At 44.4% G+C, this 16234-nt stretch overlaps 3 protein-coding genes across 3 annotated transcripts; 2 read left to right on the forward strand and 1 right to left on the reverse strand.

Annotated features, from left to right (window-relative positions):
- Nucleotides 1-3458: 3458 nt before the first annotated feature.
- LOC128707968 (1,5-anhydro-D-fructose reductase) lies at nt 3459-7827 on the forward strand. The gene is made up of 7 exons (XM_053802925.1): nt 3459-3530; nt 3617-3797; nt 4057-4241; nt 7043-7159; nt 7269-7384; nt 7459-7710; nt 7797-7827. The coding sequence occupies exons 1-7, from the start codon at nt 3459-3461 to the stop codon at nt 7825-7827; spliced, it is 954 nt and encodes a 317-aa protein (XP_053658900.1).
- Nucleotides 7828-8254: 427 nt separating this feature from the next.
- Nucleotides 8255-13127, reverse strand: LOC128716986 (transmembrane protein 245). Its single transcript, XM_053811401.1, has 7 exons — nt 11681-13127; nt 11366-11617; nt 10927-11105; nt 10457-10857; nt 10209-10370; nt 9998-10045; nt 8255-8414 (listed from the first exon to the last, which is right to left on the reverse strand). The coding sequence occupies exons 1-7, from the start codon at nt 13125-13127 to the stop codon at nt 8255-8257; spliced, it is 2649 nt and encodes an 882-aa protein (XP_053667376.1).
- A 572-nt stretch (nt 13128-13699) lies between these two features.
- LOC128707831 (protein lin-37 homolog) lies at nt 13700-14412 on the forward strand. The gene is made up of 2 exons (XM_053802789.1): nt 13700-13742; nt 13808-14412. The coding sequence occupies exons 1-2, from the start codon at nt 13700-13702 to the stop codon at nt 14410-14412; spliced, it is 648 nt and encodes a 215-aa protein (XP_053658764.1).
- The last annotated feature ends 1822 nt before the right edge of the window (nt 14413-16234 follow it).

Consider the following 16234-nt stretch of genomic DNA (forward strand, 5'->3'; position numbering starts at 1 on the left):
GCCCAGGAGGAGATCCATCAACATCATGTCCAAAGAGACTTTTGGCCCAGAGTTGTATAAATCGTTTTAAATAATTGCAGCTGAAATGACAATATTGTTTTACAATTTATCAGAAATTTAAAGAAGCTTCCGTTAGATGAAATGGAAGTATTCACTTCGATAAGGAAAGCTGGGAAATAATGAAACAATCAAACAACTAAAAATTACAACAATTTGCCGTCTAACACAATCTATTCACTACAAGGTAGCTGTACAGATGTTTTGAAATGAAGCTAGACGAATCTTCCTAGAAACGAATGATCTATCTCAATGGCTCAATCCGCAAATTTCCTGTGTGCCCAAGTCTCTGAACTCTACCGCATACTCGTGGGCTATAATCGCCGCAGATCCTTATCGCCCGAGCCCGCTTTCAAGTGCTCTTTTGGAAGATCGTTGCAGTTTGAGGGTGACGATTACACCGCACCATTGGGTATCGGCTTGTTGAGATGAGCCGTAAAGGAAAGTGCAGATAACATTTAATGCCTCAACCTGGTGTGTAGGTAGGTGCACGGCTGCACGGCGAAGATGCTGCTGTCGTTGCCGTCGCAGTGCATCACCGCACCAGAAATCGGATGTTACGGAAATTGCACACGATCAGCTGACGGAAAAAACAATCAACCGGAACAATCTTTTCCCGTGATATATGGACGTTTCTTCCCCCCGGGGGCACTGTCAACGGACAGATGCGGAAAGGATTACCACCAGCCCGAGTTGTCAACCAAAGCCAGACAGCGGTGTTGCGTTCAGGTAGCCATCAACCAGGGACGATTCCGGGGAAGAAAAATCCAATCCATTACGGCACTCACCGAACAGTTCAAGCTCAAGTGCGGATTGTGCGGACGGAAGGTAACCACCAAGCAGCGGAACTGATGCTCCGGAAATAGATCTCTAGAACAGGGCGCTGGTAGGGGAAGGAAAATTTAATTAAATGCTAACAAAAGCCACCCAGATAGGGTAGTTAGTTTATTATTTAAATCATTATCCATTAACCCAGCGAATTGCGTGCTGTCCGTTTGGTTTATAGTGCCACAAGCAGCTAATCATCAGCGGTCGTTTTAACGTACTCCGGTCGGATTTGTCGAACAACCTGAACGCTTCTTCGCAGCTTCCCGGCTACGGTCCGTCAATTGGGACGAGGGATAGTATTACATTAAAGTTTGATTAAAACGTCTCATGTTACTGATGCTACCCGTTGCGGCCATTTGCAATCCGCCGCGCCGGCCAAAATTGTACTACCAACCCTCCGAACCGTACGCGTAAATATCGCAAGGGGGTGCTGCTATTGGCACTCCGCCCCTTGGGTGAATGCTGGACTGGAATATTTGCTGTTCTTTCCCGAGGGGAACGAACCTCACGGCGGCCATGCTTTCGGTGGTAACGCGTTTTTAGGGCACAGAGCGTGGAGTGAATTCAAACGGGACATACTTATGGGGGGTTTTTTTTTCTTTAAACCGACGTCCGTGTGCTGTTTGTGATGGTTTGTTGATTTGTTTGCGAACGTTTTTGAGACGTCGATATTTGTGCGGCGACCCTCTGATGTAGAAGTACCGATGGCGTATGTTTGTGGTTCACAGGACATCAAGGTTGTTTAAGAGACTGTAAGATTTCGTTTGATCTCATTGCGAATAATTCTTACTCGCTCCCATTATTGGCGTGTAATAGAATGAAGATGATATTCTAAAAACATCCCCCAACGATAGATTTTGTGGCGATCCTCGTCATGATCCTCGGTCTATTACACCGTAAATCATGGATCGAACTTAAATATAATAGTTCCAGTACTCACATACGCCTCTAAGACATAGACCCCGTTCGAGAGGACGATTTTTGGCCCCTTATGTGTGGAAGGTCGATGAAGGAGCCGGTTTGATGACGAGTTAGACGAGCTGTGATCTCTCTATCGTACAAATAATTAGTTTTGCCAGGCTCTTCTTGGACAAAGCCTGGCCAAGTCCACATTTAGGGCAGAGGAGCCGTGATAGGTCCAAATTAAGATCGTGATAGATCGTGTGATGGCGTTAATGCATCCGCCAGTGGAAAGGGGATATTAGATTGGTACACAACGGCGCAAGCCAAGTCCCCGAACTAAGTAAGTTTTTAAATATTAATTGATCAATTCCAGTTTGTTTGTGGCCCAACAATTTCGAAGATCCACGAGATCCGTCATTTTATCTAGTCGGTACTGTGTACGGTGGAACGATCCTCAGATAGACTTTAGTACGGGCGTCTAGTCGTACGAAACCGTTCAAACCAGGACATTTCTTGAACTTCATATAAGTTGAGAGAGTTATTAAAAAACTGTAAGAAGTGAGCATTTCAACATATTGAATTCAATTTTATTATGTCTTGATCAATTCTTGATTTCAATTGTTCAGTTACCATAAACGGGAACAAAGTTATGCAAAAACTGTCGATTTAAACACGTATTTAGCGTTATTTTCATTTAATTTATCAAGAATTTTTTATTTAAACTGGTCACAAATTAGTTTTACATTCAATCTAATGCTGGAATTCAATCGATACTGCAATGATTAATGATTGCAAATTCAATGCACTACAGCACACAATGCAACTGGCATGTTCCACGCTGTAGTTAAAAGGCTAGAATGAGAATAATAATTACTTCGCTACGCACAGATTCGAGCTTTGTTCAACCGTCACCCACACTTGAAAAAAGAGAGTTGCATTATTACTCTCCGCGAGCCGCAAGTGGCTCGCTGCTACTGCGTCTCAAGCCGAATCGTACGATCGCATTTCATGTACGGCGACACCCAAATGGAATGTAATGGATTTACGGCAAACATTTATTTAACGTTGCCGTTTTCCTTTTCCTTGCCGTTGTTCTCATTGCCGTTTCAGCAAACATACACTGGTGCAACCTTTTAGGTGGTGCATTTATTGGACAATTTTACACCAACCGGGTCGTGAATATACGCTAGTTACACATGTGATAAGAGCATAAATATAAATGTGTTATCAACGTTTATTCGGTTGGGTCCGTGATTTATTTGAAGAAACTAAAGAAAGGCAAAAAACTTTTTTTTAACTCACTAGAATGCTCCCAGTGTGCTGCACCGTTGCGATCATCGATCGCGATATAAATCTGCATGCGAGAGAGAAAATGTGAACGTTCCCTCCAAATGCCCTCTCCACGGAGAGACACAACCAAGGGACGAGAATAAATTCGACCGGTTTTTTGTTTTGTTTAAAAGGTCCCGCTGGCACGATCCAACTCATATGGTAGTAATGGTGGGGAGCCCAAGTTTACATTTGCCGGGAGCAAATCGTGGGACAAAAACGGGATACAACTCCGCATCGTAGCCACAGTCGACCGAGTGCCGTGTCCGCAGCAAGAGGTTTCGTTTTTGGTGTGTTTGTGTGTTAAGTTCAGAAGTTATAAACCGTGGGACAACCGTACAATGGCTTGCAAGATCGACCTAACGCTCGAGAACGGCCACAAAATGCCGGCACTTGGCTTCGGAACCTGGCGGGTAATGTTGTGCGAATGTGCTGTGTGTTACGACGCTTATCGCATTGTGTCTGCTTTTCCTTCTACTCCCCTTTCTGGTAAAACCAGGCTCCGGACGATGAGGTGGAGAAAGCGCTGAACGAGGCACTAGAGGCGGGCTATCGGCACATCGACTGTGCACCGGTCTATCTGAACGAGCCAACGATCGGTCGAGTGCTGCGCCAGTGGATCGATAGTGGACGGGTGACGCGCGAAGAGCTGTTCATCGTCACCAAATTGCCCCCGCACGGTACGTACGGCGTTTCTTCCTACGGACGGGCCTGACTTGCACGGTCCTGTAGCAGTACTTTCGAGTGTTGTGTCAGCAGTTTTCGGCCCACTTGAACTCCGCTCTCGCGCATCGGTCATTTGTGTTCGGTGCGGAAGGTGATTTAACTTTTCTTGCGTACATCTTGTCAGCATTGTGTGTTCCCCGAATGTTATGCCGCTTGTGTAAAGTGTTCATCTTATAATAATGATCGCTTCCCTGTATCTCACTACGTCCACAGGTACGCGTGCTGCGACGGTGGAAAAATTTCTCAAACGATCACTCCACGATCTGCAGCTTGATTACGTCGATCTGTACCTGGTGCATGTTCCGTTCACCGTGCCCGAGGTGGATGGACCCTTCCTGACCGACGGCAACGGTGAAATCGTGCTGGAAACAACGACGGACCATGTCGGTTTGTGGAAGGTAAGCAGAACGGGAAGGATGGGTTTATTATATTTTTCGAACGTTGCTCGAATGCTGCCGATTAATTCCCAATTCCCCACAATGCGCGGCTGGGAACATTTTATGTAAATTTCCACTTCCGTCCCGTGCTACTAATTGGGTGAAAGCAGCTCTTCTGCCGCGTATGTTAAGCTTGAATTGCCCATCACATAATGAAAATTAAAATATTTCTTGAAGGTGCCTTGAAGGTGGGATATGCCAGGTCATTAATGTGAAGCTGTTCGGTTAGGTTTGGTCCTGTTTTTCTGCCGGGGCTATTCAGTCATTGAATCGGTTTGATGTAGATATCACTTTTCGGTTATAAAACGGGATGAAACATTAATCAATTTCATTCTGCCATAGCACAAACAGTAACTTTGTTATCCAAAACGATAGAGAGCATTTTATTTGATTAGTTCAAGCTCGTTTAAATCGCAAAATCAATTTGTGGCATGCCTGCTAAACGGTTCCAAAGGCATTCGTTTTTTTTTTGCTTAAGATTATCACTGACGACGGAAAGTGAACTTATTTTGAGAATTCTAGGCGCTGAAAAACATAACCTTCTTCTGATGAAATTGGTACAATCAATGTAGAAGCATATCGAGTCGGTTGAAAGCCACCATTTGGATGAAATGTGCCAAGTATAGCTAAAACTATTTCAATTTCAATTTCAACTTACATATCCTGATAACGTGTGCATTAAGAAAGAAAGACTGGCCATTTTTCATTCATGGCTCCCTGCTGGCTAGTGATTCATTCACCATTCTTTCGTTTTTTTTTTATAGCCATCCAAAATTTTACAACGTTATCAGTTAATTTGTAACAGTCCCTGCGAAAGCAGTCAGGTCACTGTCAAGTTCGCTGTTCGATTTGAAGCCGTTACATCGCACTGCAGATGTTTCGGTGGGGCATGTTTTGCCCGCCGTATACGGTCGGTTTGGCATATTCTATATGTTCTGCTATCTGAAGAAAGGTCAAAGCGTTAAACAGTAGTTTTGTTCCAACAGCAAACATCAAGCGAACAAGGAACAAGTGAAGCAGAATTTAATGATGAAAGATTGGAAGCAAAGCGATCGTTTGAATTCCTCCGTCGAAGATTGAAACAATCGTCTAAACCCCAGGGGTCTCCAAACTACGACCCTCGAGCCTCCCGAGTCTCCAGCCTCTGTGGCGGATTTAACGGATACATTACGAAAACAGACGTCTTACCAAAGTGAAGAAGTTTTGAATGGTTTTAAATGGCATTTCAGATATACCTGATCTATAATCTAGCGAAATATCATTGTCAAACAGTGGTCCTGCTCTGGTTACCCAACTACAAACGTGATCGTAAATTGATGATCAATTGATGATTGATCGAGATGAAGATCAAAATCTAATAGATCCGAAGAACTAAGACACTATAGGTTGAAATGATCGGCCAAACAATTAAGAAATAACTTAACAAAATGTAATTTATAATCTCTTCAATTGAGACCAGCAGTATATTACCAGGCATGTCCTAGAAGGATCTGAACTGAACATTCTGGTGCTGAAATTATTTCGCAATAAGGATAACGTTTTCCGCGGACGACCAACATTCCTAATAACATTCAGAAGCGATGGACAAAACTTTTTAGGACGAAACTCAAACAGAGAATCAAATCCAATAACTTCAAGACAAAAACTATGACTGTTCGTAAATTCGGCCCGTGGGCTGAAAAGTTTGGTGACCACTGATTTCACTGAAACAGTGAAGAAATATGCCTAGACGAGAGAGCTAGAAGTATATGTTAAGGCTATCAAAATCCCAGAAGAAGCAACTGGTTCTGATAAAAAGTTACAGTTCTACTGTTTAAATTTTGGGTAATAGTTAACCGAAGATCGCTAACTCAATGGCACTCAGATGCGATGAACAGAGCTTTTTAGGGCCAACCTCAAACAAATGATCGAATCCCATAACATTGAGAAAAAATTGTAGTAATAATTGATCGCCGAAACCACGAAAAAGGACCTTCTCTAAAAGGTCCAACTGGACTAAGGCAGTAACTCCATTCATATTCAGTCAATGTTTATAAAATGCATACGTTAAGTTGACTGTTTGTTAACGTATTAACGTTAATCTTCAATCGGCGGTTGTGTTACTCACTGGAACGAAGTGAAACAAACGCTTCCTTTCGTCGTTATTAATTTCTTCAATCAAAACACTCAAGAAGAACGTGATACAAAACCTCGTTAATGAATCCCCTTCCGGGGTACACATTCCCATGAAGATACGTTGCAAATCCTTTTTGAGACGGTGGCATTGTGTGCACAGGGCTGCTGCCTAGGAACCCATCCGAACCAATCCCATCGGTTTCAGTTTACGTAAAGCTCAGTTCGGAAGATTCGACACTTCCGGAACGTTCGCCACTCACCGCTATTCTGTAAACGATACACCATTCATTCGGTAATTTGTAAAGACCAAACACAGTCATTCGGAAGCACCCCAAAAAAGTCAATCCTCCACCAAAACAGTACACACAAACAAACAGAACGTCCTGCGGCCGATGTTGTGATGTTGATCCGGAAAGAAAACCTTTTTTTTGCACTCCCGCAAACAATCTTAAAAGCAAACCGAAACCCATCCCATTGTACCTGGCCATCGCCATGCGTTCGGTAGGCATCCCACATTGTAATAGCCACTTTGCTGCACAATCCCTCACCCGGTGCTCAAGGTGCTAGGATCTTTATTTTGTGTGTGTGTGCGATTGTTAATTTGTTTCTCTTTTCCCTGTGTATCTCTTTTATCTGGCGTGGCACAGGCCATGGAAGCGGTCGCGGATGCCGGTCTTGCACGCAGCATAGGCCTATCGAATTTCAACCAGCGGCAAATACAGAGAGTGCTTGATAATTGCCGAATTAAGCCGGCCAACTTGCAGGTAAGAACCCACACACATACATGCCACTTTGTGAGATGATCGCTCCGAAAGATCGCCTATCAACTGACCGCCAAAATTGGGTTTTACGTTCACCCTGTCCCGGCAACAGATCGAGAACCACATCTATCTGCAGCAGAATGGGCTGGTAAAGTTTTGCAAAGCGAACGGTATCACCGTGACCGCGTATTCGCCCCTCGGTTCGAAAGGGATTGAGAAGCTACTGAAGTAAGTAAACCTCCCACCCGTATGGCGTTTGTGGTATGCGTAGGTAAACATTTCCCCATTCACTATCCGCCTAGCCGTGAAGTTCCCGACTTGCTGGACAACCCGGTGGTGACGGAGGTCGCCCAACGGCACGGTAAAACTAGCGCGCAGATTCTACTGCGCCATCTGTTGCAGCGCGGTATTGCCACCATCCCGAAAAGCACGAATGCGAACCGTTTGCGCCAAAACATTGCACTGTTCGATTACGAACTGTCCGACGACGATATGGCGCAGCTGAATGGATTGGATCAAAATGTGCGCATATGTGACTTTGGGTTCTTTCCCGGGTAAGTACCGGTCGATAAACGATAATGCGCTCATTTGGTTCTATCGGTGTTACTATATGTTACTTATTTGTTCTGTTTCTTATCAGCATTACCAAACATCCGGAGTTCCCATTTTAAAACACGTGCTGGTACTGCGGTTTTGGACACACATTGCCATTTTATTCTTCAACTTACACCTAATGCTAAGTTTCGTTACATTCATAAATTCGCTTTGGGAATTAAAAATAATCTTTTTCCTTTGTTAGCTTGCCTCCATTTGCGTTTGATTTTCGCTGGTGTGCTGCATAAGCCCTGAAGCATTCAATCCATTCATTGTCGCTCTAAAACAAAACCAGCGTTTAAGATAAATATACACATTTAATATAATTCTGTGAGTTTCTCTTTTGTCCATGCATGCATTCTTGCTTTTTTTTTTGTATCACAACGAGTTTTCCGTACGCCTGTCTATCATATTCGATTCAGTTTTCCTGCCCTACAGTAGAGTGATTGCAATAAATTAGAACATGAAATGCCCGATGGGTGGTGAAAACAGTAAATGGTCAAATTAAGATGCACCATTGGAGGGAAGTTGACCCGCGGTCGGTACATTGGCATCACTTCCGGTGATCGTGGTCGCGCTCGATCCCACCGGCACTGCAGCACGGCCGTTCGCCGGTCCGTCCACGGCCATCTGCTCCTGGAATGTGGCGTACCGGAAGTTGTTGCTGTGGTGCGATCCGCGATTCGCCGTCGTGTGCCAATGGTTGATGGTTGGTACGAGCGTTGCCATAAGCGAAGGAAGGACGATGGGATGGGATGCAAAGTACATGCACACCGGTTCGTGGGAAGGGTGGGGAAACGAAGGATACAAGCAAAAAAAAACACACCGTAGATAATAACATCGAAACAAACATTGCTCGGCGCCGCAGAGTGCCAAGTCGTGTTGGTGAAACGATTGATTAAATGAAGCGGAAGTGTTATAATGAATCAAGCGAACAGGTAAATGATTGCTGTCCATGCAGTCAGTGTAACGGTGTTCCACGAATGGTCATGCACGTGGGAGACGATGCGGTGCAGTTCATGGCCAACGGTGAATTTAAAAACTTGCCCTCTTTGGTCCGTATCAGATAGGCTGCCGATGCAGGACCGGTCGTTGGTTTGCTAATGTGTGTTGGACACGATGGATGAAACGGAACGATGATGAGAATGGAGCCAATCGAAATGAAACTAAAGCAGCTATTGCACCTAATACTCGAACACCGGATACTCATGCATCAAACTACACACAAAGTTTCACGTAGCAAATCCACGTGTTTTGTGTAACCGAAAGGGAAGGAAACGAAGTACCGCCTAGAGCAGCTTGGTCGATTTGGACGCTGGGGTTCTCGGGTGAACCGAAACTACGCACGCTAACCCGGCGCGCACTACTACTCTAGCGATCGTTACTTACATCCCCGTGGCGAACGAATTGTTGCCATTCGTGGCACAAACTGAACGTTCAAATAGTGTTTGGTTTGCAATTAACAATTTTGTTAACAATTGTACCGTACATAAAGGTGGGCAGAGTAATACATGAACGATAAAAGAGGAAAAGAAGAGAAATATTCCAGAAAAAAAATTATTATAAAAATTTGTCCGTCTGTTTACAGCCTCGAGCAACACACATTCAGTAAGTTTCGAGCTCCCTTTTGGTAAAGAAAATCAAACAAACCAAACGCGAAACATTCATAGATTTACAATAATGTTGCATATTGTTTGTTTTAGAATGTTTTACACACACACGTTGTTAATGGTACACAGCTATTTGTACGATCGAGATAAAACAATTTGTACGGTTACGAACTCAACAGCCAAGCTAGGAACGATTTGCGTCCACAACACCCAAATGTTTAATGCCAATATTAGCTAGCTACTAACTTCTGTTAATATACACACAATTCTTTTCGTTACATTTAAATGTTTGGCATACGTTAGTGTGAATTGATTGCAGTGTTACTGTTACTTGACATCTATCACATTACATATCTATAATACTAAAGCCCACATCTATCACATAAGTAAAAGCGAATTCCCATCAAACATTTATATCGTAACGGTTAAGCTTAATACCAAAAAAACCGACAAAAATTAAAGTGACAAAGGTTTAGGAGAGCAGCTTCGACTTGATTTCGAGCTGCCAAATAAAGCTTTGCCGTGTAATATGTAAACACAAAGCAAATATCGAATATACAAAAAAAAAACTTCAACTAACTAAAAACCACCTCACAACAACACCGCTATCAGTACTGCATCCCCTTTGCCTACTTACGTCGTCGCGGGCGAATAAATGTCGTTGTTTGTATCTAGGCTTGATTTTCTGAGATGCCGATCGACGATTAAACAATCCAAAATTCCCACCAGCCAATAGAGTTAGTGAATTAATGGGACCGAAGAGAGAAAAAAGCAGACGGGACAGCATTACAATGCGGTGAACGTGGTTAATTGCATTCAAAGTGTTGAATGAAAACCCGCTTTCTTACCTAGTTTGTGGCGTGGCCGGACTATCTCGGATAGCGCTAATGGTAACTTCAAACAAAACGACCAGCAAACAAAGTAACAGCGGCCCTAGCAATGCACCTTCCAGGCCGAATAAATACATTCCGCCCGCAATTGACAGGCCCGTCAGGTACGGATGGCCTCCGCTGCAATTATAACGTGAAGTAATTTAGTTTTTGACGCGTCACAGCGTAGGATTTGTAGCACCGAATTGAATTCGTGCCCTTATTACCCTTTTATCTCCGAGTGAATGATCGGATTAAAGTTGGACGGGACGATGAAGTGTATCAACACCAAGGTGATACCGAGCCAAAACCGATCCTGCGACAGCCACAGATCGAGAAAGGCCGGTGCACTGCACCAGTACGTCTCCAGAAAGGGGGCAGCCGCCAACACCGATGCCAGCACAGCCGGCAGATAAACGATGTGCGCCCCGAACACGGTGTGCGTCAGCCAGGTGAAGAGCCCATGAAAGAGGGCTAGCTTGAGCGTGGCCACAACCACGCTTGATATGGAATCTTCCAGCGCCTGTATGATGCGGGGTCCCCATGAATTGTTGATGCTAATAGCCGTCGGTGCGTATCGATCTTGACTGCTTTGTAGCAGATAAAACAGTGTCGTAAAGAAAATGATCTGCAAAACAAGGTGCATAGAATGTGAAAAGTTGTAAAAAAGTTTTTTTTGCAATAACCCGACACTTACAGTGTGGAATAAAAATTTCAAAACCGCATGACCACCACCAAGGATGGCTGACACAAGCGTACCAACGGCGGACAGCAGCAGTGTTAGGTTAGTTCTTAAAAGCATCCACAGCGAATCGGCCACCTCCCAAAGCATGCCGAAGTTGCTCTTTATGAAGCCAATCAGACCTGCTTTCGTAACTAAAACCAAGAAAGATTATTAAATAAACTAGATCATAGTAAAAATCATTTTTTCTGTGGTCGGATTGATTTATCTCCATTACATTCTGAAGTCAACTCCGACACATCCGATGTTAACTCCGAAGTAATCCGGAGCCGAGTTCGGAGTTGACTCCAGAGTAATCCAGACTCCCAACATCAGACTTTTTTTAGGTTCATTCGGTTTTCATGAAATCATTCCGGATTTCCTATCACTACGCCAACAATTCACTAGTACTTACTTGGGTTTATAAAAATTTCATCAATCGTCATGCGTATTGCCTGAGCAGGCACACGTGGTCCAACCATTCCATCGCCATTGCTACGATCCATCCAGCTTTGTATTAACCGATCCCACACGCTCAAGATCTGCATCTTCAGCTTGATCGCCTGGGTCGGATCGGTATCATTGAAGATACCGTCCACATACTGCTCGATGTGAGAGCGGCCGTACTTGTACGCGTTGTCGATAATATTATCCATCGATTGCATATCTAAAAATGCGCGAAGAAACAATCGGTATTGAAAAGAAGCATAACATTTATGAGTTTACCCACCAATTGGTAACATTTCAATCAGTTCCGGTCGGTGTATCAGTGTGCGGTTGACGAGATTCGATCCAAGCTGTGCGACGGCAATCGCTTCCGAGTAGATTTGCGCGAAAGCAAACACACTGATGAGCATCACGAGCACGATCAGGAAGCCTATCATTACGATCGACGTGATGTCATCGATGTACGATCGCAGCTTAGCACACGCGTACCGATGAATGTTGCTGTTCAGCCGCAATATGCCGGGTAAACACAGCGGAAGCAGTGCGGCATGTCGCGGGAAAAGCCACTGCTTGAGTGCTTGCCAGTGGAGGTGCGACTGTTGCGATACGTACGCTACAATGCCCAGAAATTCGGCCGATTTTCGCACGATGTGCAAACAGATGGGAATGCAACCGAGAAACAGCAACCAAGTATGCATCCAAACAAGTGTGGCCCCGCAAGCGTAAAACAGGAGCCGGAAGTATGTGTCACTTTCAAGCGATTCCACGTTGGTGAGCATACTAGGTGGATAAGTACTGCTTCCGTGGCCGGTTTGATCGTTCATCGTGCTGGAAAGCTGTGGCGTTGCCGTAACGTCTAACCGTAGCTTTGATTTAATCTCCTCGATTCGGGACGCTTCTAAGTGAGTGGAACTTGTAGCGACGACAGAATCCTCCAGCCGGTAGCTCGTCACATCTAGCAGGCTATGCCACTTGTCGATGAAGCGCACGTTACGTTCATCCTTCTGCAGGTTGTATATTAACCCAACCAGTCCGTACAGCAGTAGGCCAAGAAATACGGGCACCTGCAGTGCTCCGAGAAAGCTGCTACCATACCCAACGATAACCATCCACAGAAACTGTCCAATCACCAGAAACGGCAGGGAATAATCCGGTGTCCAGAGGAAGTATACGCTTACGACGTATACCAGCAATATGACGACCACCATTTGCAGCGAGAGCGACCCCAGAAGCGTTCGAAACAGTGAGTGTATCCACACGATAAAATTCCATATGGAGAAAAACACCTCGCTGGGCGTTAACCACAATATGAAACGCAACGTAACCAGCCCACCGACCAGTCCCGTTATTATCTTCAGATGGTCCTTCAGCCAGCTGGTAAGAAACTCGCCCAGCGAATCAACCCAGCACAGCGGTGCGCTTACCACACCAAGCAACAGGTACTTGTCATCCTTCTCGATCCGTTCGATCCAACGCTTGAGCGAAGCGGAAAGGTGTTTTTTGGCCGGAAACAGTACCGCCCCGAACAGAAATGCCCACAGCAGCGGCTTAAAGAAGGGCGCCAGCACAAGCGTTACACCGACGATGACCGCAATCACACCGACCACTAGCACATTGTACAGTGCGTTCCGGAGCGGTTTCTCGTGCCCTTGGTTCCGCAGGTTGAGCCACACGTTGAACAATCCGTCGATCGATCGCTTAAACGGAGCGGGGCTTGGCCGGGTACTCATTTTCTGCTCGATCGACGTTATGCTGCGCCAGAAAGAAACTAATGCCGTAACCTATGCATTTGTTTAGTTGCTTTAAACGTTTGTTGTATTGCGCCCTGGTTCGATTACTTCATGGCCGGCCAGTTGCCACTAAAGGGTGTGTGTGATGATGAATTGCACGAAGAAAAAAACACTCGGCACATATTCGTCACCCACCAAGTCAACACAATTTTGCACCGCTGGAAAACGGTATTTTTAGCGATGAAATCATAACAAACCGCTGTCAGATTGGTTTTGGGTGACCAGCAAGGTTTGTTCGGGGTTGATTTTTTTTTTAATTTTACTCAATTTCATTTTTTATTTATCACAACTTTATCAGTTGTTTATGTCATAATTTAACAAGAGAAAGGTTCGAAGTAATTTATGAACAATTACTAATTAAATTCATTTATGCAAGTGTGTTGAAAAGCACGCTGGCTGTCTAATGTTTAACCACAGTGCAAAACACTGTGCGCATGTCAAATTTGGCTTGTGTTGTGTTGATGCTTCAACTGAAACATAAACAATTACTATCGCTTGCAGATTGGCCCAAAATGCTAGCTAAAAGAAGAAGTCTCATCAATTCTGACGAGAAACGTAAGTAAATTTGCGACCCGCCACATCTTTAATTCCTTGCTAATGATGTCGTCCATACACTATAGGCAAAGCGCTGCAAAATGTCGTTCTTGCACGGGGTCGACTAAAAGGTGCATTAAAAACAGTCAGCAAATCTTCGGATGATAGCACTGGCGACGACGATAGCGATGAAGAATCGCAGATGAAACGGAAACGCTTGGAGCCACCCACCGTTTATCAACCTTACATCATTAACCTGTTTAATCGTGGTATTGATGTGGCCCGTTTCCGCGAAAACTCACCACTGTATCCGATGTGTCGCGCCTGGGTTAAAAACAATCCGCGGCAGAAGATAGAGGAAACGATCAGCGCATCAGCTACAAAACCGCGTGTTGCCATAAAGCGTGAGCACAATCCAGATATCGTAAGCCAGCTGGCTAATGGAGAGCTGCATGAGATCAAGGAAATGCCTCGCCCAGCAACCACGAGCATGGAACCGTTCCTTGTAATAAAGCCGCAGCCAGCTGATGACTTCGATATTGATAAATCGTCCCAAAGCAAGGATGAGATACTATCGGAGCATTTGGTCAACTGGAAGAAATTGCGCGAATCCAACATAACGCACCGCAAGCAGTACGAACAAGCACGGTTCGGTACAAGCTTTAAATTGTTAGAAGCACTGAAGAAGTGAAACGTATCGGTCTTGCTAGTTCCATCTTTATTCGTACGATGTAATTAATGTTCTACAGAGAGAGAAACCGCTTTTTGTACTGGTCGCAACTTACAATTTAATCAATAAACTACGATTTGCACAAATCATTTTGATGCACGGGAAACTTCTGTACTACAACTATACAGGGTGTGCAAAAAATGTTTTGGTTTTTAAAAGTGTTCTCATTCATTAGGTTAAACGGTGTATTCGGACAATGCTTTGATATGGGTTGCCTCCTTGGTGATGTTTGATTACTGCTGTTTTGAGGTCTGATAATACGGGTTGCCGCCTTGCTTGGTGTTTCGTACAGCGCGTTCATCTTTGAATCACCCGAAGACCCTATGCTCGACGTTTTACAAGGAGTGTGCAATGCAACATCGACCGGATTCGACTGATGCCCCAAAGTTACCGCCTTGCTCGATGTTTCACTCGGCGCATTCGATGCCACATCGACCAGATTCGACTGACGCTCCAAAGTTACCGGCTTGCTCGATGTTTTACTCGGCTCGTTCGATGGCACATCACCCAAATTCGGCTGACGCACTATACTTACCGCTTGGCTCGTAATTTCACTCGGTGCGTTCAACACATCATCTAAATTCAGCTGATGTACTATGGTTATCTCTTTGTTGGGTATAGTACATGACTCATGACTATTAAAATTCAATTGATGCTCTATGGCAACCGGCTTGATTGATGTTTTACTTGGCACATTCAACGAATCATTCGAATTCGGCTGATCCTGTTGATCCAAAGCGCGATCGTGTGTTAAGTCAACTGTATTGTGTATGCTACTAATAGGTGTACTCAGTGATCCGTTCCGTACAGCATTGTCCTGTAACCGTTTATTCCGAAAGCGATTCATGATCTCCCGGATATGATGGGATCTAGCTTTGTGATTTGTTCCGATTTTAATGTATGCCTTTTTAGTCGATGTTTCGGGATCAAGGTCCAACGTCTGAGCACGACTCCTTTTACTGGTACTGTAATAAGTAGTTCAAAAATGCATTAACCACAGCATAGTATAAAAGCAGTTTGGGAACTTTTTACATTCTTTTGCAGTCGTCGTTTTCAGCTTGAGCATTGGTAGAAGTGGTTTCTACTAAGGCAACGTGTCGATTCGCTTCCCCAATATTGAAACTCCCATTCAAATCTTTCGCCACCGATGTATCAGACGGTGAAGATTGATTCATGTTATCCCGTAGCGTAGGGAACATTCTTTTCACAGCTTGGTTCATGATTTTCATTTCACGCAACTTTTCGTAGTGTGAGCGACATTTGCTTCGGAATGTGATAATCATGTCCGTGGTTGCGATACATTCTCCGCACAAGCTGAACGTTTCTTGCGCTTCCGGGGCAATACTAATCCCGATTATGTTATCGATAGTGGTCAGCAAATCCGGTCGGGCAAGCGGAAACACGAGATGCAAATTTGTGGCACCATAACAGAAATGACAGAAATCTTTTTCTTCGCAAGTGGGTCTGCAATGGAAGACACTAGTTTGTTGAATATCCTTGAAAGGTTAGCTTTCGAATACATGCTTACACCGTTAGTACGGATTGCATTGCAAGACTCGGCCAAGTTGGACGCTTTTTTTATGTTCACCGATTCACCTGTTTGCTTCGAAGAAGCCAATTTTTACAGAATAACACGGCACTTTCTTAGCAAATGTTTCGAGGCTATCAAAATTATGATACAACACGATTTTTAATATTTAGAAGGAGGATCGCAAAATAAGCAAGGCCGTATTGCTTATCGGCCGTTGTTCTTGATTAAAAAAATGCAGATCGCAAGCCTTTG

The sequence above is a fragment of the Anopheles marshallii genome, chromosome 2 (genome assembly GCF_943734725.1).
Source record: "Anopheles marshallii chromosome 2, idAnoMarsDA_429_01, whole genome shotgun sequence".
NCBI lineage: Eukaryota > Metazoa > Arthropoda > Insecta > Diptera > Culicidae > Anopheles > Anopheles marshallii.

Coding starts and splice junctions, on each gene's coding strand:
- LOC128707968 (XM_053802925.1), top strand. CDS start 3,459: ATGGCTTGCAAGATCGACCTAACGCTCGAGAACGGCCACAAAATGCCG. Junction 7,160..7,268: donor TTAAGCCGGCCAACTTGCAG/GTAAGAACCCAC, acceptor TCCCGGCAACAG/ATCGAGAACCACATCTATCT. Junction 7,711..7,796: donor GACTTTGGGTTCTTTCCCGG/GTAAGTACCGGT, acceptor GTTTCTTATCAG/CATTACCAAACATCCGGAGT.
- LOC128716986 (XM_053811401.1), bottom strand. CDS start 13,127: ATGAGTACCCGGCCAAGCCCCGCTCCGTTTAAGCGATCGATCGACGGA. Junction 11,106..11,365: donor TGAAATTTTTATAAACCCAA/GTAAGTACTAGT, acceptor TCTTGGTTTTAG/TTACGAAAGCAGGTCTGATT. Junction 8,415..9,997: donor ATTTATTCGCCCGCGACGAC/GTAAGTAGGCAA, acceptor ATCGCACCACAG/CAACAACTTCCGGTACGCCA.
- LOC128707831 (XM_053802789.1), top strand. CDS start 13,700: ATGCTAGCTAAAAGAAGAAGTCTCATCAATTCTGACGAGAAAC. Junction 13,743..13,807: donor CATCAATTCTGACGAGAAAC/GTAAGTAAATTT, acceptor CATACACTATAG/GCAAAGCGCTGCAAAATGTC.